This window comes from Macaca mulatta, chromosome 12, assembly GCF_049350105.2.
Source record: "Macaca mulatta isolate MMU2019108-1 chromosome 12, T2T-MMU8v2.0, whole genome shotgun sequence".
In the NCBI taxonomy this organism is placed as follows: Eukaryota; Metazoa; Chordata; class Mammalia; order Primates; family Cercopithecidae; genus Macaca; species Macaca mulatta.
The window spans coordinates 108331408-108359145 of record NC_133417.1 but is presented as its reverse complement, the minus strand read 5'-3'; the positions used below and the strand labels follow the sequence as shown (position 1 = coordinate 108359145).

Sequence of the window (27738 nt, the reverse complement as noted above, 5' to 3'; positions counted from 1 at the left end):
TTTTGTTTCTTAATGAGAAAGGCTTAGATGGAAACAAACTATGTAGTTTGCAAGAATAAATGTGTGTCAATACACCTCTGGATCAATCTAATAATCCACTTAAGTAACAGTTATTAAAATTAAAATAATTTTCAAGGATAAGTAAACATTTGTGAAGCAACTCATCTATATATTTTGTAAGTTACTGATCTCTCTGGACTTAGTTTCTTCATCTGTAAAATGATAATAGTAATAATACCCACTTCATAAAGTTATTGCAAGATTAAGCAAGCCAATATATGAAAAGTACTTAGTGCCTGACATACAGTGGTTGCTACATAAAGTTTGCTATTATTATTAGCTGTTGAAATGTTCTGAATTGCCACATAGACCCACCAAGTCAAGAAGATGAGAGGTTTTATATTGAGGATGGTATGACAAAGTGAATATTCCACTGAGATGATTTTCAGATTATAATACAATTAGTTTTCTAACATGCAAACTACTGAAACATGAAAACTATATATAAAAATAAGTTGAATATCTTAGAGAAATAGATATAAAAATAATTTATAGTCACAGAATGGATATATTGCAAGAAAATTCATATACCCACAAATGCCCCAAAATACAAAGATGTTTAAGAAATGTTTGTACCTTAAAAATGATTTCTCTTAGTCTGTCAGAGTACTTCTGATTTAAGAGCAATGCATACAGTATGTCAGCATTTCCTGGTTCAAAGAGCAGTAAGAAAAGCTGACCTCTAGTTGGGCTGGTACGTAGGAGACTGAAGAGCACATCCAAAATTCCAAAGAGCTTTTAAAATTAAACAACACAAAACAAACCACCACATTCATATATACAAGCACAAATAAGGTCACAAGCCACAAAATAGTTATTTAATTAAATCCTATATACTTTAATGTTTTATCTTAACTTCACCATATGTGATAACGATGTCTTTTTTTTTTTTTTTTTTTTTTTTAATTCTTTTGAGACAGAATCTCCCTCTGTCGCCCAGGCTGGAGTGCAGTGGTGTGATCACAGCTTACTGCAGCCTCGACTTCCCAGGCTCAGTGATTCTCCCACCTCAGCCTCCCAGGTAGCTGGTACTACAGGTGTGCACCACCATGCCTAGCTGATTTTCTGTATTTTTGGTAGAAATGGGGTTTTGTCATGTTGCCCAGGCTAGTCTCAAACTCCTAGGCTCAAGTGATCCACCCAGCTCACTGCACCTGGCCTCTGATATCTTTTGAACCAGACATGTTTTTGCCTTATTCAATTTCCTTTAGTATATCCTTTCACTATTCAAATTTACCTGTTGGAACCATATCTATCCTGCTTTATCCATATGAAAAGACATCTCCTCCATAAAGTCTTTCCTGGTCTTTGCAACATGTAACACCCTCTTAGGAAAACCTCATAGAACTTTATTGTATCTCTCTTATAGATATTATCATACTCTTCTTTGTTTATAGTTATTTGTAAACTTCTCTTATTGACCCCTGCCCCATTAGCTTAAAAGAATAATAATTCATCATTATATTACCTGTAATGTCTAATATTATTGTGTGTAAACAGTAAGTCCTCAACAAATAACTCTTTAACCGAAATAACCAAAAAAATATTGTTGGCAATGAATCATAGATATAGCTATCATGAAATAAGATGGGAATAATGGGAAGCTTTTGAAGTGGTCCAATCTTATAGGAAAATAGCCTGCATTAACTCATCTAATGCCGATAATGAAGTCATGTAACCACTGAGTACACAATAAATATTACATATACAGGGCAAAACAGCCTAGTCAACATAAATCTACTTAAATTTGTGGTATTGAGGAGGTTATACCAGAACAGCACAAAAATGGCACTAAAATATTTTTTACCATTTAGGTTCCAGTTTCAGGTTTATCAGTTGTGTGACTTTTTAAGTCACATAATCTCCCTGAATATAAATTTCCAAAAGCATACATGCAAAAAGTAATTAATTCCTGGTCTGTATTATGTTATAGCAGTGGTTCTCAAATTTTACCATGTGCACGAGAATAATCTGGAGGGCTTGGTTCAGCAGTTGAATTAGCAGTATATCTGCATTTCTAACAAGTTCTCAGGTAAAGTTGGTTAGGGGCCAAACAATGAAAACCACTGACTTAAAAAGTAGTTCTGAGGATTAAATGGGATAATGTATGTAAAACTAGACACACATTTATAATTTACTCTTTACATAACATTTTATGAACCTAGGTTATGTTAGAAGTCTACCCACTAATGGCTGGGCATGGTGGCTCATGCCTGTAATCCCAGCATGTTGGGAGGCCGAGGAGGGCAGATCACGAGGTCAAGAGATCAAGACCATCCTGGCTAACATGGTGAAACCCCGTCTGTAGTAAAAATACAAAAATTAGCTGGATGTGGCGGTGCACGCCTGCAGTCCCAGCTACTTGGGAGGCTGAGGCAGGAGAATCGCTTGAACCCAGGAGGCGGAGGTTGCAGTGAGCCAAGATCGTGTCACTGCACTCCAGCCTGGTGACAGAGCAAGACTGTCTCAAAACAAAAACAAAAACAAAAACAAAAAAAGAAATAAATCTACCTGGTAACTTTGATGATAACTTCGATGATAGTAAACATACATCATGTGGACTATGAAAACAGGCTTCAGAATTGCCAGACAAAGCAACCATTTCCATATTTTAAATTTTCTAGCTAACTGGAATATTAAATTACACTGTCATCTATTTTACGAAAAATTCAGTTAGTAGATAAAATTTACTTCTGGCCTGGCGTGGTGGCTCATACCTGTAATCCCAGCACTTTGGGAGGCCTAGGTGGGTGGACCATTTGAGGTCAGGAGTTCAAGATCAGCCTGACCAATATGGTGAAACCCCGTCTTTACTGAGAAAAAAAAAGCAAAAAATTAGCTCGGTGTGGTGGTGCACACCTATAATGTCAGCTACTCAGGGGGCTGAGACAGGAGAATCACTTCTCCTTCTGGGAGATGGAGGTTGCAGTGAGTTGAGATCGTGCCACTGCACTCCAGCCTGACTGACAGAGCGAGACTCCATCTTAAAAAAAAAAAAAAAAAAAAAAAAGATAAAATGTACTTAAGTACCTAATATTGCATGTGACACTACACATAGTTTACCCTCAAAATATTTAACTAGACACATACATACGTTCAGAAGATGATGTAGCAACTCAAATGTTTAAGGAAAAGTAGATTTATCTTAGGCATAATACCTGTTCTTCTTCATTAGTAGCAGCTATGTACCCCATAATACTTTGTATCTCTTCATGAGATCCACCTTTGCACAGAAAATATTTAATTAGTCCATATAAAGAAGTCCTTATTGTTCGAATATCATCTAGAGATAGCTCATTATATTTACAACCGTTCCTGAAAGAGAAAACAAGGAATAAAAATTGAAATTTTAATTTTTACATTTCCTTCTTTTTGAGATGGAGTGTCACTCTGTTGCCCAGACTGGAGTGCAGTGGCGTGATCTCGGCTCACTGTAACCTCCACCTTCTGGGTTCAAGCAATTCTCCTCCCTCAGCCTCCTGAGTAGCTGGCATTACAGGCATATGCCACCACACCTGGCTAATTTTTGTATTTTTAGTAGAGACGGGGTTTCAACACGTTGGCGAGGCTGGTCTCAAACTCTTGACCTTATGATATGCCTGCCTCAGCCTCCCAAAGTGCTGGGATTATAGGTGTGAGCCACTGTGCCCAGCCTAATTTTTACATTTCTATATTTTCTATATAAAAGAATTCATAGTGTTAAAAAAATATTTCCATGTAATTCTGAGATTCATGGTAACTCTGGCTTGCTTTTCTTTTTAAGGAAAATCTTCTGAGTTAAGAGTTTCAGGGAATAAAATAGTTTATGTGAATACAACACCCACTGCATAGCAGACATAGTTTAAGTGCTTTACATTATTAACTAATTAATTTAATCCTCAAAACAACCAAAGGCGGTAACAGTTTTCTTACCTCCTATCAAAAATGAAGAAACTCAAGCACAGAGAAGTTGAGTAATTTGCCTACAGTTGCACAATTAATGAAAGCCAGATTCAAACCCTGTGTAGCGATCCACTATTCATTTTAACCTCCACTCTATCCTACCTCTCTCCAGTTAAAACATACTAGAATCGCTGGTAAAGAGAAAGTCTACAGTCTACACATTCCATCAAGTAGCAGAAAGAAAACAATATATCAAAGTGAGAAGGAACAAGGGCATCATACCCATAATAAATCCTAAGTGTATCTAGGAGAAACTGCACACCATACTTCTTTCGGAAAACTCTCCTGCTGTCTTTAATGATGGTTGAAAGATACTGTATGTGACCTAAAACAGAAAGTTCAATGGTAAGTAATTCAGCTAAAACAAAGTCAATAGGTAGTTATAAATTTCTAAAACAACTATAAAGTTTTTATCTGAAAGCCTGCTCTTACCAATTCGAAAGGGAAAATCTCCACGGTTCCAAATACTAAAGTCAAAGAGTAAATACTGATACATTTGTTGCAGGAGCTGCATATTTTTCTCTAATGATACTTGTTCAATTAGTAACTGAACTGCCATCAATACATTAACATCCATCAAGGTGCTTGGCACCTGAAATCAAACAGAAGAGGGTTTCATATAGTTCAGTTTAAATAACTGTCATTAAGCTATAATTTTAAATCATTAATTCAGAACATCTACTAAGCATACAAATAGAAAAACCCACATTAGAAAAACAAAAACTTAAGTATTGGTTTTTCTGATATTACACCACAGTATATTCTCCTACTGTCATATTCCTAAAATAGTCTTATATTTCTCAGTATCCCAAATACCAAGGCTATCAAACAAGGTTGTATACATCAAAGATCATACACTATTACATAAAATAAGTATTTCTTATATAAGATGATTCCATGCAAGTTTTTAAAAGCTGCCTGTGAAACAAATTATATCCATTAATAAAACCCAGGTTGTAATAATCCTTAAAAATATATTGATTGGGAAGAAAAAAATCCCAACATCAACTGCAAATCACAATCATTAGTTACATCAACACAACGTTAGACTGGCTCACCTTCTGAAGTAAAGTACCAAGAGTTGCAACTCCATGGGAGTGAATAAGATTGTCCTGATTGATAGGATGTCTCTGAATAAAATGTTTCACAATCAAGATAAATGTTGCAACTAGGTTTCTCTCTAGTCTTGACTCTGTGGAATCAGGAACATATTAATTATCATAATTACTCTAATCATTTTTATATCACATTTTCTATATGTTAATGCACACTGTTATACAAAGTAGAAATCTGGTTCAGCAGTCAGCTTCCAACGCTCTATTGTACAATAGAATCAGAAAAAGCAGCAACTGCAATATTGTATATTTATGTGCACATATTTTCTCTACCACAAATTTAACAATGTGGTCATATTTCCACTAAGAGTATAAGCTAAGGATATTGGAGATCAATCTGCAGTTTTCTGATGAAAGTATTATAAACTTTCTGAATGATATTAGTAAAAGTAGAAACAGCTGCTACAGCTACAAATGGTTAAGTTTCTTCCGAATGACAGTAAAACATTTTCATCTATTTCTCAATTAACTTTCAAATTTCTCAATGACTATTTTGTGTTAATTTCATCTTAATACCTGAGGCCTTTGTGGAAGTCAATACAAGCCAATCTCCTTCAACAGGTGTTATTGATTCAGGAACGGTGCTTTCATTCTTTTCTTCAGGAATCTGTCCTTCACTAAAGTGGCTGATTTGTTCCAACAAAGGAAAGAGTACATTTAACCCGCCTATGCAGTTTATGATATCCTAAAGGGAAAATTATAATGTTTAAATCTTATAAAACAAGGACAATTTTGTCATTTAATATCTTCACATGTATGAAGTTATAATTTGCTAGATAAACCTTTAAGCAATGTGTAGGATAACACAAGCTGAAGAAAGTTTTGGGTAGGAAGATGCTTTACAGGGCACCTTCAAGGGTCACCACAATCAATACTCAAGAGAAATCAGGCCAGATCATTTTTACTCCATCTTTGTTTTCCAAAGTTTAGGGATTTTGAACATAGGCAAATAAAACAACCCCATAAGTGGACTTTATAATGTAACTCCAACAATGGAAAAACAACTGTCACTAGGCAATTAGGCATAATAAACAAGAGAAAAAATAATGGAAAAAAAATGCACCTGGTGGTAGAAATATGACTGACTCCTCAACTTTTAGTTTACAAAAAGGTAGAGAGGGTATTTCAGCCGAAGTTCAAAGTTTGGATATTTTGGCTTAATAAAATATTTTCTATATCTTTTGATAAGTTACTAATATCACTGGCCTCAGTTCTTCATCTGTAAAATGGGGATAATAATAACACCTACTTCATAAAGTATTGCAAGGATTAAGTAAGCTAACATATAAAAGGTGCAGTGTCTGACATACAGTCGATACCATACGAGGTTTGCTCTTATTATTAATTATTAAAGTGTTCTGAATTGCCATTTGGATACAACTTAAGTCTTCAAACAACCTCTTCATATTCTTTGTTTTCTTAGAAATAAATTTTATTGTGTATATTTGAGTTTACAACATAATGTTGTAGGATACACATAGATAATAAAATGGTTACTATAGTGAAGCAGATTAACATTTCTATCATCTCACATAGTTACTTTGTGACAAGAGCAGCTAAAATCTACTTATTTAACAAAACTCCCTAAAAAATGTAATTTTATTAACTATAGTCCTCAGGTTTTACATTAGATCTCTGGACTTATTCATCCTACATATCTGCTACTTTGTTGAGTTTTTCTTGTTTGTTTTTGAGACAGGGTTTCACTCTGTCACTTAGCTGGAGTGCACTGGACTGATCACAGTTCACTGCAGTCTCCACTTCCCAGGCTCAAGTGCTCCTTTCACCTCAGCCTTCCAAGTAGCTGAGACTACAGGAATGTACCACCACACCCAGCTAAGGTGTGTATTTTTTGTACAAAGTTTTACCATGTTGCCCAGGCTGGTCTCAAACTTTTGGGCTCAAGCAATTTGCCCACCATGGCCTCCCAAAGTACTAGGATTACAGGTGTGAGCCACTATGCCTGGCCCCATATCTTCTACTTTGTTTTGACCGTTTGTCATACCAATTTTGAAGAGCTTTTTTTTATAAGTAAGTAAATTAACTTTTTGGAAGGCAAATATTATTTTACCAGTTGTCATTTCATTTAACGTTTTTGATCTTTCATTTGGCTACAGTATAAAAATACATCTTTCTCTTTGAAATTCTGTTGCTTTTTGATTTCCACATCAGCCAAAAGTCTAACTAGTTAATAATACACATAGCCGTAACTCAGGCCACAAAAAAACTGCTTTGATTTTTAGGTACATATGGCACATATAAACAGATTTCTATATATAAAATACCACATGGAATGAGCTTTGTAAAATCAGTCTTACAAGTGAAGCAAAAGTTAATTTATGAATTGTCAATCACGTCATAAATCTTACCATGGTAACAGATTTAAAAAAAGTGCTCTGGCTGGGCATGGTGGCTCACACCTGTAATCCCAGCACTTTGAGAGGCTAAGGTGGGCGGATTAACTGAGGTCAGGAGTCCAAGACTAGCCTGTCCAACATGATGAGACCCTGTCTCTACTAAAAAAACATAAAAATTAGCTGGGCGTGGTGGCAGGTGCCTGTAATTCCAGCTACTTGGGAGGCTGAGGCAGAAGAACCGCTTGAACCTGGGAGGCAGAGGTAGCAGTGAGCTGAGATCGCACCACCACACTCTAGCCTGGGCGACAGAGCAAAACTCTGCCTCAAAAAAAAAAAAAAAAAAAAAAAAAAAGAACAAGAACAAGTGTCCTTATACCAAAACTAAGGAGAAAAATGCTTTATATACCATGAATAACATGAAATTAACACTAATTGATAGATTTATTTCTACACAGGCAAAATTACCTTAATGATTTCTGTTTCACTGAAAATAATAAATGTATTTGGTTGGTGTTAACTGATTAGAAAAGTTTTTTTTCCTGATTTACCAGCAAGTCCTCTTATAATTATCTTTTATTTCCCTGATTTACCAGCAAGTCCTCTTATAATTATCTTTTATATTTCTTTTATTTTACTTAGGTTATAACTTCTATTTAAAATATCATTTAAGGAAACACTATATTTAAGAATTAAGCCTCTCTCACCGTAAACAACCTTTACTAATTTAATCACTCAGTCAACACCTACTTGTTGCATAACCCTGTACCAGGAACTGGTTAAAAAAAAAAAAAAAGAAAAAAGCAGTGACCCTTCCTTTAAAGTTCTTATGGACTACTAGAGCATTAACCAAGCAGTTACTATTTGCCATGGTAAGTGAAATAACAAAGTGCTAGGGATACCCGTAAGAGCAGTTTGGTCTTGGAAACTAAGTAGAGGCCTCTAGATGGAAGGAAAGTTCCAGCTGTGACACAAATATGAGGTCAACGAAAAAGGAAAATAAGATTTGAGAACTCATATAGACATGGCAAAAACATGCAAACTCCACACAGACAGTTGCCCCTGCCAGGAATTGATTTTTTCCTCACTGACTTTATAATGAACGACATTATTCAAAGACCTGCTGTAGCTTACAAAGGTAATTACATTTCAAACCAAGTCATTCAACTATGTCAGTCATTTAACTTTGCATTTGTTTATCCTTCAAATTGTATGTTTGCATAACATTTTAACTGACATCTATTATTCAGATCAATCAGGCGGTGCTTTAAAAACAAAATCTTTAATAAGAGTATCAGTAAACTCATATAATGTGTTGCCCAACATTTACTATTAATTTACCTTAATGTCCCAGTTCACTACTTTGTTTCCTGTTAATCTTCCATGTAAACAATTAGTAGATAAATCAAGACAAATTGAATTTTTGCAGGCCTAAGAATAAAAGAAAAATATGGCAAACCACCAATTAGAACAAAACATAAATTTAACCACATATAGAACATTTCACCATAATATAAAAAGGAATATAGGATAGTTAAAGATAAGATGCCCATCATATGAATTTTAGTATTGCTGTTCTCTCTTAAAAGAAAGAATTAGGGCCGGGCGTGGTGGCTCATGCCTGTAATCCCAGCACTTTGGGAGGCCGAGGCAGGGGGTATCACCTGAGGTCAGGAGTTCGAGACCAGCCTGGCTAACATGGTAAAACCCCGTCTCAACTAAAAATACAAAAACTAGCCGGTGTGGTGGTGGGCCCCTGTAATCCCAGCTACTTGGGAGGCTGAGGCAGGAGAACTGCTTGAACCCAGGACACAGAGGTTGCAGTGAGCTGACACGGTGCCACTGCACTCCAGCCTCAGTGACAGAGTGAGACTCCGTTTAAAAAAAAAAAAAAAAAGATTCAGGAATTAGATTCTAAAGCACCCACTTAAGAAAAGTAGGTCACTGCTGCTTGTCATCTGACAGATGAGCTATATATAACAAGAACTTTTTCGCCAGTCACGGTTCTTTTTTTGGGAGAGTCTCGCTCTTGTCACCCAAGCTGGAGTACAGGGGTGTGATCTTGGCTCAATGCAACCTCTGCCTCCCAGATTCAAGCAATTCTCCTGCCTCAGCCTCCCGAGTAGCTGAGATTACAGGAGTGTGCCACCATACCCGGCTTATTTTGTATGTTTAGTAGAGATGGGGTTTCACCATGTTGGCCAGGCTGGTCTTGAACTCCTGACCTCAGGTGATCCGCCACCTCAGCCTCCCAAAGTGCTGGGATTACAGGCATGAACCACTGAGCCCGGCCTCGCCAGTCACAGTTTTAAAATTTTCATCTTTTAAACAAATACATGAAAACAGATTTTTGGCTTTAAAAAAATTCAATGTTTTATTTCCATTAGCACTTCCCTAGGCACAATTTCAAGATACACATAAAATGTGTGATTAAAGGCCGGGCGCGGTGGCTCAAGCCTGTAATCCCAGCACTTTGGGAGGCCGAGACGGGCGGATCACGAGGTCAGGAGATCGAGACCATCCTGGCTAACACGGTGAAACCCCGTCTCTACTAAAAAATACAAAAAACTAGCCGGGCGCGGTGGCGGGCGCCTGTAGTCCCAACTACTCGGGAGGCTGAGGCAGGAGAATGGCGTGAACCCGGGAGGCGGAGCTTGCAGTGAGCTGAGATCCGGCCACTGCACTCCAGCCTGGGCGGCAGAGCGAGACTCCGTCTCAAAAAAAAAAAAAAAAAAAAAAAAAGGGTGATTAAAATGAGAGATAAATCACAGAACAAAAAAAAATCATGATATAAAAATACAACTACAGGAACAATATACTATTTTCCCTCATGATGCTGCCAGACAATTCTGGCTGTATTCAGAGTAAGAGCTTAGTCTGCAACTTTAGAAACAAAGTTATTTGTTAACCTCCATTTGTAAAGGCATGTTAACTTCATATTCAATCCAAATTTTCAGGTAATGAAGCATCCTTTAATCTAATCTAATCCCTATTCCAAAAGAAAGTAAACCTACAAATTTTAGCGCACATGATGTAGCTACTGATTTCCTCTTTAAACAAATGAGAAAAATTGCTTTAATAAAACAAATACTTAACGTAAACATTATCCGTCTCAGAGACACACGTCTTTCTCCAGTTATTACTTTAGTCTGTAACTAAAAACTGTGTATCTATGACCTGTTTTAACACAATAATCTCCTAATGGTATGACTGCCTCTAGAATCCTACCCCTCCAATCCAACTTTCACGCTGCAGCTTAAGACCATTTCTAAAATGTGAACCTGATAATATTACTCTTCTGCTTAAAATTCTATCCATTGCCGATTATTTACTCTGACATAGGAGGTTCGCTATAATGTGACCTTGCTCTCTAGTCTCATATACTCTTGCTCAGTGCCGTATACCCAAATACATGTAGAACCCAGTTTTACAGTCTATGCCTTTTTAAGTGATATTTACCATGCATCCCTCCTCAACCTTGTCTTCTAAAACACAAATGAAACCATCTTCTTTATGATTTTCTAGCTTCCTGGAAAAACAAACCACTCCTCATTTGCACCCTCACTATTATTTTGTACATTATTCCAACAAAGAAATATTGTATATTAGCTAAGGATATAAATTAAACAGGCTGGGTTCTAACTCTAGGATTCACTAGAATTATGAGTCTAAGCAAGTTACTTACTGTGCTTCAGAAAGCTAAAGCTTAGAAAAGATAACAGATCATACCATATACCTCTCAGGGCTTTTGTGAAGATTAAGTGAAACAATACACATGAAGCACTTAGCAAAGTGCTTAACATATTGTTAACACCCCATAAATGGTAGCTAAAAAGGAAAACAAATGCTCATAAAGTTATGTTGAACTTATTTTAAAAAAAATATTTATTTTACTTTAGATTGTAAACTTCTTACAGACACTTTATTTATCTTTGTATCCTAAGGGTATAGCATAATTCTTGACACTAAGAAGACACTCAATAAGTTTTAAGCAAATGGGTGACTAAACAACTCCGATAAATGAGTACAAAAAATAAAAAACTTGACTATTTTTAAATCCTCTGGAGCAGCTTTTCCCAAACTAGTATTTGTTAATAACTAAGTTAAAATAACAAAACATGTTCTATGCTGAAATAGCTGGTGAAACAGTAGGACAAAACAAAAGTAAACTGGTTTCTTTATAGCGGAATTTTAAAAATGTATCATTAACCTCCAAGAGGGATATAAAGAATGCAACAGGGCTGGGTGCGGTGGCTCACACCTGTAATCCTAGCACTTTGGGAGTCCAAGGCAGGCGGATCACCTGAGGTCAGGAGTTCGAGACTAGCGTGGCCAACATGGTGAAACCTCGTCTCTACTAAAAATACAAAAAATTAGCCAGGTGTGGTAGTGCCTGTAATCCCAGCTATTCGAGAGGCTGAGGCCGGTGAATTGCTTAAACCTGGGAGGCAGAGGTTGCAGTGAGCCAAGATTGCGCCACTGCACTCTAGCCTGGGTGAGAGAGTGAGACTCCATCTTAAAAAAAAAAAAAAAAAGTTGGCCATCACACATCCAGAACTTGCCACTAAATATATTGTTTGGATTATATGCAATTATTTCTTAGCTATCTATGCTACATAGTGGAGAATGCAAATAGGTGTAAGATACAATTCTTGCCAAGAAATAACATAAGATATAGTAAACAAACATGTATCTTCGGGAAAAGAAGTTATACAAAGCAAACAAAAATATAAGACTCGAGATATTATAACCAATGCAACGCATAAACTTTGACTGGATCCAGGATTCATTTCTAAAAGGCTATAAAAATATTTTTGGAGGCCGGGCGCGGTGGCTCAAGCCTGTAATCCCAGCACTTTGGGAGGCCGAGACGGGCGGATCACGAGGTCAGGAGTTCGAGACCATTCTGGCTAACACGGTGAAACCCCGTCTCTACTAAAAAATACAAAAAACTAGCCGGGCGAGGTGGTGGGCGCCTGTAGTCCCAGCTACTCGGGAGGCTGGGGCAGGAGAATGGCGTAAAAACCCGGGAGGCAGAGCTTGCAGTGAGCTGAGATCCGGCCACTGCACTCCACCCTGGGCGACACAGCGAGACTCCGTCTCAAAAAAAAAAAAAAAAAAAAAATTTTTGGAAAAATTTGAATACAGAGTATATATTAGATGAATTATGGGCCATTTTCTTAGGTAGGTAGATGAATATGTAGAAATATACAGGGATGAAATGTCTTGATAGCTATGTCAATTTGTTTTCACAAATGATTTGAGACAAAGTCAGCAAGTACAGTAAAACGTTAGTAATTGGTTAATTTAGGTGAAGAGTATATAGGATATCACTTTACCATTCTTTTGACTCCTCTCTAGGTTTGAAATGTATCACAGCAAAAAGAAGGGAGAAAATAAAACTAATAAGCAAATTTTATTAGGTCAGATACAAAAAATAAATATTTAAAAGTATGGCCAGACATGGTGGCTCATTCCTTTAATCCCAACACTTTGGGAGGCTGGGGTAGAAGAACTGCTTGAGCCCAGGAGTTCAAGACTAGCCTGGGCAACAGAGTAACACCCTGTCTCTATAAAAAATACAAAAAAAAAAAAAAAAAGGCTCAGCATGGTGGCACATGCCTGTAGTCCTAGCTACTCAGGAGGCTGAGGGCGCAAGGACTGCTTAAGCTCGGGAGTTCAAGACCACAGTGAGCCATGATCCCACCACTTTTTTGGAGAACTTGTCTCCAAACAAACAATGTTGGGTGGTGGGGTAGAAAAAAGTCCTTTTCCCTTTTACTTATCTAATAAAAGCAACCGAGGTCAGTAAGGACTGAGGGAAAAAAGACAAAAGAATTGTGAGAGATAAAAGAACCGGGAGGAAGAAAAGAGGTAGTAAAAACATTAATTGTTTCCATTATGCTAAATGTTACATGGACTCAGAAAATGTTTTGGTTTTGTGAGATTATACATTTTTGTGTATCTTTTTCTAGTTTAGCCAGCTGGTGTATGATAATAATTTATTACTTTCTTTTTTTTTTTTTTTTGAGATAGAGTCTCAGTCTGTTACCCAGGATGGAGAGTAGTGGCATGATCTCAGCTGACTGCAATTTCCAACTCCCGGGTTCAATCAATTCTCAGGCCTAACCCTCCCAAGTAGCTGGGACTATAGGCGCCTGCCACCACACCTGGCTATTTTTTGTATTTTTAGTAGAGATGGGGTTTCACTATGTTGGCCAGGTTGGTCTTGAACTCCTGACCTCAGGTGATCCACCCACCTCAGCCTCCTAAAGTGCCAGGATTACAGGCATGAGCCACTGTGCTGGGTCCTTTTTTTTTTTTTTTTTTTTTGAGACAGGGTCTTGCTCTGTTGCTTAGGCTGGAGTGTAATGGTGCAATCAATCACAGGTCACCGCAGCCTTGAATTCCTGGGCTCAAGGGATCTTCCCACATTTGCCTCCCAAGTAGCTGGGACTATAGGCGCATGCCACTAAGCATGGCTTTTTTTTTTTTTTTTTTTGCATTTTTCATACATTTTGTAGAGACTGGGGTCTCGCTATGTTGCTCAGGCTTGTCTGGAACTCCTGGCCTCAAACAATCCACCTGGGCATCCCAAAGCGCTGCGATTACAAGTGTGAGCCACTGTGCCTTCTGGCCTTTTTCTCCTTTCAAAGTGAACATTTTTCTTCTTCTCTGTTTTTTTTTTTTTTTTAATTTTTGGCTATATCACATTTAAAAAACTGAGCACAATTCTGTTTCATCGCTCCTTCTAGTAAACTATGAGAATACAAATACAAACAATTTCACTTACTAAAGTCAATTCATCGGTACAAATTCCAACTATAACGATTGCCATTAGTACCACAGGTATGACATAATGATAATATTTGGACCCTCGTGGAGGAGGTATACCTTATTTTTTACTGCTTCTCACCTTCCTTTGAAAATTCATGATTATTTTGATGGCAATTCAAACCCCTCCTTTTAATTACCCAATGAAATGACAAAAGGAATAGAAAAGGAATTGCAGCTCACAACATAGTTATAACTAAATGGACAGTTCACAAATTTACTCTGACCTTTGCTGTGTAGTAAAGAAGGATGTTACCAGGCAGGTCGGCCATGTCAGACTCTTGACACTTCCAAGGGCTTAAACAATTTGGACCTGAAAATTATTTACACACATATACACACCATTGAATATATATGGTCTCCTTGGTTCTGTTATCAGAATAAAATTTAAAATTAAGCTGCTTCGAGCTAGTCAAACAATATAGCTGAAACCCATTAAGCTAAAATTTACTGTTTTTATATTCCAGTTTATCCAAAACCTATAAAAATTGGGGAATAAATCAATTTCCATTACAGAAAAATTGTTTTATATAATATTAAAAAACTATTATCAGCCAGGTACAGTGGCTTATGCCTGTAGTCCCAGCACTTTGGGAGGCTGAGGCAGGTGGATCACTTGAGCTCAGGAGTTTGAGACCAGCCTGGGCAACATGGCGAGACACCATCTCTACAAAAAAGTATAAAAAATGAGCCAGAGGTGGTGGCATGTGCCTGTAGTCTCAGCTACTCAGGAGGTGAGAGTATCACTCAAGCCTGGGAGTCAGAGGTTGCAGTGATCTGGGATTGTGCCACTGCACTCTGGCCTCAGCAACAGAGTGAGATATTGTCTCGGAAACAAAAACAAAAATTATGATCTGGCCATACATGGTGGCACACGCCTGTAATTCCAGCACTTTGGGAGGCTGAGGCAGGTGGATCATCTGAGGTCAGGAGTTTGAGATCAGCCTGGCCAATATGGTAAAACCCCACATCTACTAAAAATACTAAAAAATTAGCTGGGCATGGTGGCAGGCGCCCGTAATCCCAGCCACTCAGGAGGCTGAGGTGCAGAATCACCTGAACCCAGAAGGCGGAGGCTGCAGTGAGCCGAGGTCGTGTCATTGCACTCCAGCCCGGGCAACAAGAGAAAAACTCTGTCTTAAAAAAAAAAACAAAGAAAGAAAGAAAGAAATTATAAACAACCTAAGTAAATAACACGACTTGAATCCAAGGAAATACACAACCATTAAAAATGATCATTTAGGCTTGGCACAGTGGCTCATGCCTGTAATCTAAGCACTTTAGGAGGCCAAGGTGGGAGGATCACTTGAGGCCAGGAGTTCAAGACCAGCCTAGCAAACATGGCGAAACCTTGTCTCTACTAAAAATACAAAAATTAGCTGGGTGTGGTTGGCACACGCCTGTAATCCTAGCTACTTGGGAGGCCGAAGCACAAGAAACACTTGAACCCAGGAGACAGAGGTTACAGTGAGCCGAGATCAGCCACTGCACTCCAGCCTGGGCGACAAAGCAAGGCTCTGTCTCAGAAAAACAAAAAAAAAAACAAACAAAAAGAAAAGAAAAAAAAAGATAAGGTTCTAATATAAAGTCTGAAAGTGCGGGCAATCCCATTCATCTCAAAATTCCCATGCAATCTAAAAAAGATATTTAGACAAATAACAAGCTATTTTGCAGAGTTACATAACTCTTAAAAGCTTAACTCCTGAATATCCTGCTAGAATATACATATAATTTTGAAAGCAGTTAGGATCCAGTAATAACTATTAGTACATATATTTAAAATCATAGCCAAAATCCCAGCACTTTGGGAGGCCGAGACGGGCGGACCACGAGGTCAAGAGATCGAGACCATCCTGGCTAACACGGTGAAACCCCGTCTCTATTAAAAAAATACAAAAAACTAGCCGGGCGAGGTGGCGGGCACCTGTAGTCCCAGCTACTCGGGAGGCTGAGGCAGGAGAATGGCGTGACCCTGGGAGGCGGAGCTTGCAGTGAGCTGAGATCCGGCCACTGCACTCCAGCCTGGGCGACAAAGCGAGACTCCATCTCAAAAAAAAAAAAAAAAAAATCACGGCCAAAAGAAAAAAAGCCAAAACAAAATGAAAAACAGTTTGCAAACTTATTCAAGGTCCCCTAATTCTACTGCCTTCTGAATTCTTCAGGTATATTAATATATCAGTTGAAAAAATGACAAGTTTTAGAATAAGGCTCATAATTTTGGAAGCAGTTATATAATTTCTTCTGGAGATACGGTTATACTTTGTTTCATCGATTCATTAAAATCTGTCAAAAGTACTGGCAGTGTTATGAACTGAATTATGTCCCCCTAAAATTCCTGTTTAAAGCCAAAATCCCCAATGTGACTATATTTGGAAATAGGGCCTTTAAAGTGGTAACTGGAATTAAATGAAGTCATCAGGATGGGCCTTAATCTGACAGAGCCCCTTATAATAAGAAACATAAGAGATCTCTTTCTCTGTCCATATGCATACAGAGAAAAGACCATGTGAGAACACAGCAAGAAGGTGACCACCTATAAGCCAGGAACAGAAGCCTCACTTCTGTAGAAGTAAGAGCCTGATCCTGACGTCACCTCAGTCTTGAACTTCAAGCTTCCAGAACTGTGAGAAAATAAATTTCTGTTGTTAAAGCCACCCAGTCTGTGGTATTTTGCTATGACAGCCCTAGCAGACAAATACAGGCAGTATTATGGATGATATTTGAAATATTTCCCAAAGGTTTGCTTTATTTATGCCTACAAAACAAAAAGTATGGTATGTGGAGGGGCTTTTTCTTCCCCTTTAGCTTCAGTTAAAACAAATAACTCTTCACATGAAATATATTCTTTAGCATACATTTAGACAACAGAAAAAACTCTAAATTTGCATAAGCATTATGACTGTACATGCTTACCTGCTAAATATAATGCCTTCACCTGAGGAGGTTGTAGTGCTTCATAGAAGATGATAACAGATCCTAGCTGACCCTCCAGAGATGTGGGACACCCCCATTCACTGTCTTGGGTTCCAGCTGATATCAATTTGGTAATCAATTTTGATTTTTCAATTGTTCCTCCCCAGGAGGCTGATGACAGAATTCCACCAAATGATGTCCGATGAGGGGTAATGGGAGAAGAGAAAGGTGGATCTGGGATTTGGGATGGCGGAGGAGTGGTGGTTCTTTGCCCAGCTGAACCAATGCAACAGGAAGTAAAGGGCTAAAAACAAACCAAAAAATTACACAATTTTAATTAAAATATATCCTCATATTGAACATAAAATTACACAATAAAATAGTGCATAAAATTACACAAATAAATAAAATGAAAATAAAAGTGGAAGCAATTTTATTTTTACCAAATCATGATGTGTACATGCATGTGTATACTTAGGAAATTATTAGCAAAATTACCTTAGCCTATAGAATTTGGATGCATTACTTTTATGACTGATTTTATATTCTTTGGAAATTTTTGAATTTTTAAAGTGTATATGATTAAGAATTTTTTTAACTTTACTGTTTTTGAAAATAGAGAAAACTATTTTTTCTCTTTAAAATGTATAAATATTAATCACAAACTATCCTAAAATGGTCCTTGAGATGAAAACCAAGAAATTACTCGAATCATAGGACTTGAGAAATAATCTACTCTATTCCACTATCTTCAGAAAAGGCCCTCTAGTGTTCTTTGAGAACCACTTCAATACATAAACTCTATTTTATACCTAACTAAAATGTGAAGGTTTTAAGCTTCTTCATTATTGTTTCAATTTTAATCAAGTTAGAAGAGTACCACGTAATATTCTCTTAAGTATTTCACATACTTAAGAGAGCTTTTATTAAACGACAGATTGATCTGCTCTATTCATTTCTTTGGCTTTCCTGTTATAAGTCTTTCTTTCTAAGCCTTTGTTTCTTCCTTAAATGTTTTCCTTTTTTCACATTGTTTGACTTCATCTAATAATGACAGGCTGACAGAACTGAATATTAATATGTGGAGTCTTACCACATAGAAAACACTTTAAAATCTGGGGCCACATATTTACAGCAAACATAACCTTCTACATTAACTAAAACATTTCAAGAATTCTCAATCAATGGAGCCTGTAAAGAGTAGGTTGGATATACTTACTTCATTCATGGCAGGAAATCTGAGAGGGGCAGAAACCTTCTGTTGTCCATTGTCATAGATATAGATGAAGCTCTGACCAAAGGGCCTTTTTCCAGGCATGTGGACAATAGTTATGTTGTGCTGATAAAGTGAAACACACATTTAAAAGGATAAAATTACATTATATCTTTGGAATGACAAATGCTTTCAGAATTTTGCTCTATAATTTGTACAAATAGAACATTAAGATTAAACTTAGTTAAATGTTAATTAAATTGATGTTCTCAAAGTAACAATTTTTTCCATAGTAGTACAAAAGCACCTACGTGTATTCTATAAAATATACACAATTGTAACAGTACCTTTTCTGCATTTCCAAAGCTTCAGTATTCCTTAGAATCATTTTTTAAAATGAGAAGCATTTTATATTTTAGAAAACAATACAAATGCATTGTTTAAAACAACCTATCGGCTGGGCGCAGTGGCTCACACCTGTAATTCCAGCACTTTGGGAGGCGGGTGGATCACCCGAGGTCAAGAGTTCAAGACCAGCCTGGCCAACATGGTGAAACTCCCACCTGTACTGAAAAATACAAAAATTAGCCAGGTGTGGTGGCAGGTGCCTGTAATCCCAGCTACTCAGGAGGCTAAGATAGGAGAATTGCTTGAACCCAGGAGGCAGAGGTTGCAGTGAGCTGAGATGGTGCCACTGGACTCCAGCCTTGGTGACAGAGTGAGACTCTGTTCCAAAAGAAAAAAACAAAACAGAACAAAACAAAACCACAAAACAACCTATCATCTCATTTTATTTTGTCATTTTTAAAAAAAACCTTTTTTACAAATTGGGTCACGCTCTATAGCTGAGGCTTGAGTGCAGTGGTGCAATCATAGCTCATTACAGCCTTGAACTTCCCAGTATCTTCCTGAGTAGCTAGAATTATGTGTGCCACCTCACCCAACTAATTTTTAAATTTTTTGTAGAGAGAGTCTCACCCCAGGCTGGTCTTGAACTCCTGGCTTCAAGCAATCCTCCTACCTTGGTCTCTCAAAGTGCTAGGTTTACAGGTATGAGTTACAGCACCCAGCCCATCTCATTTTAATATGAAATTCAAAATTAAATTTACTTATAGAGGTAGGCGGATCACAAGGTCAAGAGATCAAGAACATCCTGGCCAACATGCTGAAATCCTATCTCTACTAAAAATACAAAAATTAGCTGGGTGTGGTGGTGTGTGCCTGTAGTCCCAGCTACTTGGGAGGCTGAGACAAGAGAATTGCTTGAACCCAGGAGGCAGAGGTTGTAGTGAGTTGAGATCATGCCACTATACTCCAGTCTGGCAACAGAGCAAGACTCCAACTCAAAAAAATAAAAAAAATAAAAAATTTTTTTAACTTATAGAAAACCTTAAGACATCCTAACATTCTAAATACATATTTATTAATTTATTTATTTTTTATTTTTTTGAGACAGGGTCTCACTCTGTTGCCCAGGCTGGAGTACAGTGGTACCATCTCAGTTAACTGGAGCCTTGACTTCCTGGGCTCAAGCGATTCTCCCAACTCAGCCTCCCAAGTGGCTGGGACCACAGGCACAAATCACCATACCCAGGTAATTTTTGTATTTTTCGGTAGATACTGGGTTTCACCATGTTGCAGTGATGGTCTCAAACTCTTGAGCTCAAGTTATCTGCCTGTCTTGGCCTCCTACAGTGCTGCGATTATGTACAGGTATGCCACTGCCCAGCCTCATTTAAATTTTTTTAACAAAAAAAATGACTGCTGTTGAATTTATGACAATAGTGGGAAATACCATTAACCATACAAGAAGTTAAATGTGATGCCCTAAAGCCTTACCCAGAGGGAATCACAGAAACTGTGGTCAGGAAGCATAACCGTTGCATATTCTCTTTTTGTGCACACTGCCACGACCAACATACCTGAATGGGTAATAAAGGCTTCAAAACCCATGCCACTTCCTGTAAAAAAACTAACAAAAATATGTATTATCAGAACTTCTGAAGTTGGTTGCTCAGTTTCCTCATCACTAAAGTACATAAAACCATAAAGCTATCATGAATGTCTTTACCAACAATTCTGTAGCTTAAATTCTATTGCCACACACTAGTCCAACCTTGTTTCAAAGACCCTTTTAAAATCCATTTTGGTCGTAAGAGTTTAGTAAATAAAAGGCAGCCTTCTAAAGTGGAATTCCACTAGTAAAAGTAAAAAAGTAAAACTACTAATTTTCAAATCTCTAAAATTCTTCCAAATAAGAATCAGTAAGCATAAATAAAGGTCTTTAAAATCACACAGCATAGGCCAGGAGTGGTGTCTCAGGCCTGTAATCCCAGTACTTTGGCAGGCCAAGGCGGGCAGATCACCTGAGGTCAGGAGTTCGAGACCGGCCTGGCCAATGTGGTGAAACATCGCCTCTACTAAAAATACAAAAATTAGCTGGGTGTGGTGGTGGGTGCTTGTAGTCCCAGCTACTCAGGAGGCTGAGGCAGAAGAATCGCTTGAACCCAGGAGCTGGAGGTTGCAGTGAGCTGAGATCGTGCCACTGCACTCCAGCCTGGGTGACAAGAGTGAAACTCTGTCTTAAAAAAAAAAAAAAAAAAAAAAACGGCCGGGTGCGGTGGCTCAAGCCTGTAATCCCAGCACTTTGGGAGGCCGAGATGGGCGGATCACGAGGTCAGAAGATCGAGAACATCCTGGCTAACACGGTGAAACCCCGGCTCTACTAAAAATACAAAAAACTAGCCGGGCGTGGTGGTGGGCACCTGTAGTCCCAGCCACTCGGGAGGCTGAAGCAGGAGAATGGCATGAATCCGGGAGACAGAACTTGCAGTGAGCTGAGATCCGGCCACTGCACTCCAGCCTGGGTGACAGAGCGAGACTCCGTCTCAAAAAAAAAAAAAAAAAAACAAAACACAAGGCATATTAAAAAGTAGTAGCTATTAAATTCTGGATGTACATACACATAGGTTTTCTGTTCCTTCATATAAATATATAGCATATTTATATGTAATATATACTTATAGTATATTCAATGGAATAGAAATCATTACTCATTTTTTTTTCTTTTTTTTTGAGGAAAATCTTCCTCTATCGCCTAGGCTGGAGTGCAGTGGTACGATCTCAGCTCACTGCAATCTCTGCTTTCTGGATTCAAGTGATTCTTGTGCCTCAGTCTCCCAAGTAGCTGGGATTACAGGCATGCACCACCACACCCAGTTAATTTCTATATTTTTAGTACAGACGGTGTTTCTCTATACTGACCACGCTGGTCTTGAATTCCTGACCTCAAGTGATTCGCCCACCTCAACTGCTTAAAGTGCTAGGGTTACAAGTGTGAGCCACCACACCTGGCCATTATTCATTTTCATGGATTTTTTCTGTGTGTGACATCTTGCTTTGTCACCCAGGTTGAAGTGCAGTGGTGCAATCACAGCTCACTGTAGCCTCAACTTCCTGAGCTGAAGTGATCCTCAAGTAGCTGGGACTACAGGTGTGTGCCACCACACCTGGCTAATTTTTATATTTTTTGTAGAGATAAGGTTTTGCCATGTTGCCCAGGCTAGTCTTGAACTCCTGGCCTCAAGCAATGCACCTGCCTCTACCTCCTAAAGTGGTGGGATTACAAGCGTGCCACCACACCTGGCCCATTTTCAAGATCATTACTCATTTTTCCTTTCACTTTTACACTACTTTTAAGAGGGAAACTTGTTTCCAAAGTAGCCTCAAAACTTAACCAGCAATATTTGAGGTATATAGCTATTACTATGAAAGCAATAGAGCACTTACAATTAAACTGTATAAAGCCTCAGGATGAAGAGGCTTTAGATAAATTGTACATCTAAAAGCTAGATGCTTGGAAACAGTTTTCCTGTTTAAGACTCACAGCACATATTGTTATGACAGTATTCATTTATATTCCATAATTTTTACCAATACCTGTACAATTGTTTCCTTTTCCCTCCTTTGTTAGCAATGCCAAGAGTCAATTGATCCTGATCTAAGCAAAACCAAGCACTGAAAGAAAAGGCGGACCCCGGCCATTTCTGTATGGGAGGCACAGAAATTCCTGCCATACTATGTGACAAATCAAAATATTGGAGAGCACTCTCTAGACTTAGTTTTCGAGCCATTGTCAGGATTGCTCGAGTCACAGGAGTGATATAAGGGTGAATAGACTCAGATTCATCCACTCTCAGCAATCTTAGTAGTCGACGGATTTCTTCTGAGCTCACTGACTGACTCCCCAAGGAACCATGGATTGCAATCAAGTTCTCAGCACAAGTTTGATGGAGGGAAGAATGCGAGTCAAGGGTTTCAATGATTCTAATCCCCATGTTTGCATTGACACAAGTAGTTCGACTCTGTCTATTAATACAACAAATTCTTTTCAGCCAATCAGAGATGAAGATTTGCAGGTCATGGGATTGTAGTTCTGGAAGCCACTGGATAAGAAGCAAGAGAGGTTGGACATTACTAATGCCCAAAATTCCAACTGAAGTGTGGTCACCCTCTACAGCCTGAAAAGCAACAAAAAAGATAAAAGGTTAGTTACCATTTTCAAAACGGATATTAAACAGAAGTTCTCTTAATAAAAGTTATAAACTCACCATATTCATAAGTTCTTTAAGTAATTCCAGTGGTGGCTGACCCAGGGATTTTAATACTTCAAACATATGTGTATAACCAATTCTTTCTTTAAATACTTCCTAGGGGATGGGAAGACAATATATCAAAGTACATTTTCAAAGACTGAATGTGTTGGAATTTTAAAAATATTAAATAGTCATTTACGCTAACTAACTTAATATTAAATAAAGAAAAAGATATTAGTTCACTATTTGCCTTCTTAAATCACGTCTTCATTTTAAAATAGATTCCATATAACTTCTGGAGTAATAAAGTTATAATTCTCTACCAAAATTCAAAATAAATGAAATTAACAGTAACTGTGTTATAGAATTATTATATTATTTGCAGATTAGGGCATATGACAATTCTTGTATTTTCTTCACTTGATTTGCAATTACTAGAGTAGTAGTTAAGTCAAAACAAAAATAGAGGAAAAAATGAGGAGACTGTAGGTAAGAGGAGTTAGACATCAGCCTAAAAAGACCCAATTAAAGAGTGCCTGGCAATTTTGAATAGTGGTCAGAAACAAACTGAGTACAAAGAGTTTTCTCTGTGCTACTTGTATTTAAATGGTCTGCATTATCTGGAACATCAAGTTCATTTTAGGAAGTTCTATGTCACATGTATTTTTGAACCAGTAGGCACCCAAAGTCATAAAGTGAAATATAAAGACAACTGGTAAACCTAGAACATACTAAAGTGCCCCATTACATTAGGTTGAAATATACACACTCACTACAAAATCAAAAAATTTAACAAAACAGGTAAAGCTGGTTTCCTTTAGGGAGGGAAATGGTTGAATGTGGGTCAAGAATAGGAAGGAAATATTTTCTCATTATGTATTTTTGTTACATAATCTTTTGAATTTTAAACATGCCAGCTATTACATGGACAAAAAAAAAGAATTCAAGGAAGACTGGAACATCTTTTTTGATGTCTGAATTTCAGAATACAGTACAGGCAATCCATTATACTCATAAACCAGTTATTTAAGACTTAAAATGGTTTCCATCTTACAGCAACTAGTATTAAATGGAGATTAAGTCACAAGCCAGACTGTAAAAGTTGTAAAAGTCTATTCAATAGGAACTTAACCATGAGTTATGTCAACATTTCTTAGACATGAGTTATGTCTAACCTTCTAGCAAAGGTTAGAGTCTCCTAATACAAACCAATGTAATCTAAGGAATACAATGAAAGGCATGTTTCAGCAAACAGGGAGTAATTAATTGACTTCTGGTACCAGAAAGGTGAGGCATGAAGTATATTAGATGTGGCAGATAAGAGTGTAAAGTAATAATAAAAGTCACTGACATGTATTTAGCACTTATCATGTGCCTGGCACTATGCTTACCACTTCACACAGATGACCTCACTAATCTTATCAGTATATGAGGAAACTACCAGTATAACTGGACAGAAGAACAGTCAGTGGCAGTGAATGAGAAAAAACAGAAAACTCTAAGGGTTACTGAATACAAGAAGCAGAATTTCCATGGCCATACAACCTGGAAAAACTGGTATCAAATTGAAAAATGTTCATATTTTAGGCGGTCGTAAACTGACTAAATAAAGGGTCATTATTTTATTAATGAAGAAAAACTCTGATATAAAACTTAATTCTTTAAACTCATGAACCACAGAACCACTTAAAAGTATCCTTCCAACACCAGTGCTCATGTCCCATTTTTTGCTAACACCGTAAATGCTATCAGTTTGCAGTTCAAACATTAACGTCTTTTAACATCTTAAAGCAGTGCCTATAGGGGTCTGTCTTTAAAATTATCACAAGTATAGGCAAACAATAAGTAACCTCATTCTTACACTAAGATATTTTGTGAACGATTTTATTTCAGGTGTTAAACCACATGTATTATATACTTTCATACATTACTTCAGAATTTATATAGTGAAAATTGGCGCATCTATTTAAATATTTTAAAACTTGGAGACACATCAGGCTAACAGCAGACCTTTCAACAGAAACCCATACAAGCCAAAAGCGACTGGGAGCATATGTTCAGCATTCTTTTCTTTTTTTTTTTTTTGAGACAGAGTCTCTCTCTGTCGCCCAGGCTGGAGTGCAGTGGTGTGATCTTGGCTCACTGCAAGTTCCGCCTCCTGGGTTCACGCCATTCTCCTGCCTCAGCCTCCCAAGCAGCTGGGACTACAGGCACCCGCCACCACGCCCAGCTAATTTTTTGTATTTTTTATTTTTTTGAGACGGGGTCTCGCTCTGTCGCCCGGGCTGGAGTGCAGTGGCCGGATCTCAGCTCACTGCAAGCTCTGCCTCCCGGGTTTACGCCATTCTCCTGCCTCAGCCTCCCGAGTAGCTGGGACTACAGACGCCCGCCACCTCGCCTGGCTAGTTTTTGTATTTTTTAGTAGAGACGGGGTTTCACCGTGTTAGCCAGGATGGTCTTGATCTCCTGACCTCGTGATCCGCCCGTCTCAGCCTCCCAAAGTGCTGGGATTACAGGCTTGAGCCACCGCGCCCGGCTGTATTTTTTTTTTAGTATTTTTTTTTTTAGTAGAGACAGGGTTTCACCGTGTTAGCCAGGATGGTCTTGATCTCCTGACCTCGTGATCCACCTGCCTTGGCCTCCCAAAGTGCTGGGATTACAGGCATCAGCCACTGTGCCCGGCCATACTCAGCATTCTTAAAGAAAAGAGGCTGGGCACGGTGGCTTACACCTGGGATCCCAGACTTTGGGAGGCTGAGCAGGGTGGATCACGAGGTCAGAAGTTCCAGAGCAGCCTAGCCAAAATGGTGAAACCCCATCTCTACTAAAAAATACAAAAATCAGCCAGGCGTGGTGGCAAGCACCTGTAATCCCAGCTACTCCAGAGGCTGAGGCAGAATTGCTTGAACCCAGGATGCAGAGGTTGCACATCACTGCACTCCAACCTGGGCAACAGAGCAAGACTCTGCCTCAAAAAAAGAAAAGAAAAGAAAAGAAATTCCAAAGAATTTCATATCCAACCAAACTAAGCTTCATAAGTGAAGGAGGAATAAGATCCTTTTCAGAGAAGCAAATGCTAAAAGAATTCATTACTACCAGACCTGCCTTACAAGATGTCCTGAAGCAAGTGCTAAATATGGAAAGGAAAGACCGTTACCAGTCACTACCAAAACATACTTAAGTACATAGACCCATGACACTATAAAGCAACCACACACACAAGTCAACATGTCTGTATAATAATCAGCTAATAATATGGTAGTAGGATCAAATCAGAACAGATTAATACTAACCTTGAATGTATATGGGCTAAATTCCCCAATTAAAAGGCACAGAGTGGCAAGTTGGAGAAAAAATCAAGACCCAGTGGTATGATGTCTTCAAGAGACTCATCTCACATGCAATGACACCCATAGGCTTAAAGTAAAGGGATGGAGAAAAATCAATCAAGCAAACGGAAAACAGAAAAAAGCAGGGGTTGCTATTCTTACTTTAGACAAAACAGACTTTAAACCAACAAAGATAAAAAAGACAAAGAAGTTACGTAATGGTAAAGGGCTCAATTTAACAAAACCTAACTATCTTAAATATATATACACGCTCAACACAGAAGCACCCAGATTTGTAATTCTTAGAGACTACAGTATACTTGGACAGATCATTGAGGCAGAAAACTAACAAAGATATTCAGGACCTGAACTTAACACATGACCAAATGGATGTAGTAGAGATCTACAGAACACTTTACCACAAAACAAGAGAATATACATTCTTCACATCTGCACATGGGACATACTCTAAAATTGACAACACAATCAGACATAAAATAATCTTCAGCAAATTTCAAAAAACCAAAATCATACCAACCACACCCTTGAATCATAGTACAGTAAAAATATAAATCAAGACTAAGAAAATTGTTCAAAACCATATGATTACATGAAAATTAAACTGTCTACTCCTGAATGACTCCTGGGTAAATAATAAAATTAGAGCAGAAATAAAGAAATTATTTGAAACTAATGAGAAGATACAACATACAAGAATCTCTGGGACATAGCTAAAGCAGTGTTAAGAGGGAAATTCATAGCACTAAATGCCCACATCAAAAAGTTAGAAAGATTACAAATCCAGCAACCTAACATCACAATTAGAGAACTAGAGAAACAAAAGCAAACCAATCCCAAAGCTAGCAGAAGACAAGAACTAACCAAAACAGCGCTGAACTGAAGGAAATTGAGACATCAAAAACCATACAAAAGATAGGCCAGGCACAGTGGCTCACATCTGTAATCCTAGCACTTTGGGAGGCTGAGGTGGGCAGATCACTTGAGACCAGGAGTTCAAGACCAGTCTGGCCAACATGGGGAAATCCATCTCTACTAAAAATACAAAAATTAGCCAAGCATGGTGGCATGTGCCTGTAATCCCAGCTACTCGGGAGGTTGGCAGGAGAACTGCTTGAACCCAGGAGGCAGAGGTTGCAGTGAGCTGAGATCTCGCCACTGGACTCCAGCCTGGGTGGCAGAGCGAGGCTCTGTCTCAAAAACAAAACAAAACAAAACAAAACAAAAAAACCAGAAGATCAACAATTCCAGGAGTTGATTCTTTGAAAGAATTAATAAAATAGATCACTAGCTGAACAAAGAAAAAAAGAGAGAGAAGATCTAAATAAACATAATCAGAAATGGCATATAGGACATTACTACTGA

At 38.1% G+C, this 27738-nt stretch overlaps 1 protein-coding gene across 4 annotated transcripts in view; it reads right to left on the bottom strand.

Moving 5' to 3' along the window:
* The window catches only part of NBEAL1 (neurobeachin like 1), a 207187-nt gene that overhangs the window by 84499 nt on the left and 94950 nt on the right, over window positions 1-27738 (bottom strand). For all 4 annotated transcript variants that reach the window (XR_013402118.1, XM_028830998.2, XM_015110738.3 and 1 more), the window contains 13 exons: window positions 23042-23140; window positions 22371-22951; window positions 20271-20403; window positions 18438-18557; window positions 17219-17522; window positions 14533-14618; window positions 8813-8902; window positions 5634-5802; window positions 5061-5194; window positions 4435-4594; window positions 4225-4327; window positions 3219-3375; window positions 637-795 (listed from right to left, as the gene is read on the bottom strand). Coding sequence is in view for 3 of the 4 variants with exons in the window: in XM_028830998.2 (XP_028686831.2) it covers window positions 637-795; window positions 3219-3375; window positions 4225-4327; window positions 4435-4594; window positions 5061-5194; window positions 5634-5802; window positions 8813-8902; window positions 14533-14618; window positions 17219-17522; window positions 18438-18557; window positions 20271-20403; window positions 22371-22951; window positions 23042-23140 (2295 nt within the window). In the remaining variant the exon portion in view is untranslated. The remainder of the gene's footprint in view (window positions 1-636; window positions 796-3218; window positions 3376-4224; window positions 4328-4434; window positions 4595-5060; window positions 5195-5633; window positions 5803-8812; window positions 8903-14532; window positions 14619-17218; window positions 17523-18437; window positions 18558-20270; window positions 20404-22370; window positions 22952-23041; window positions 23141-27738) is intronic.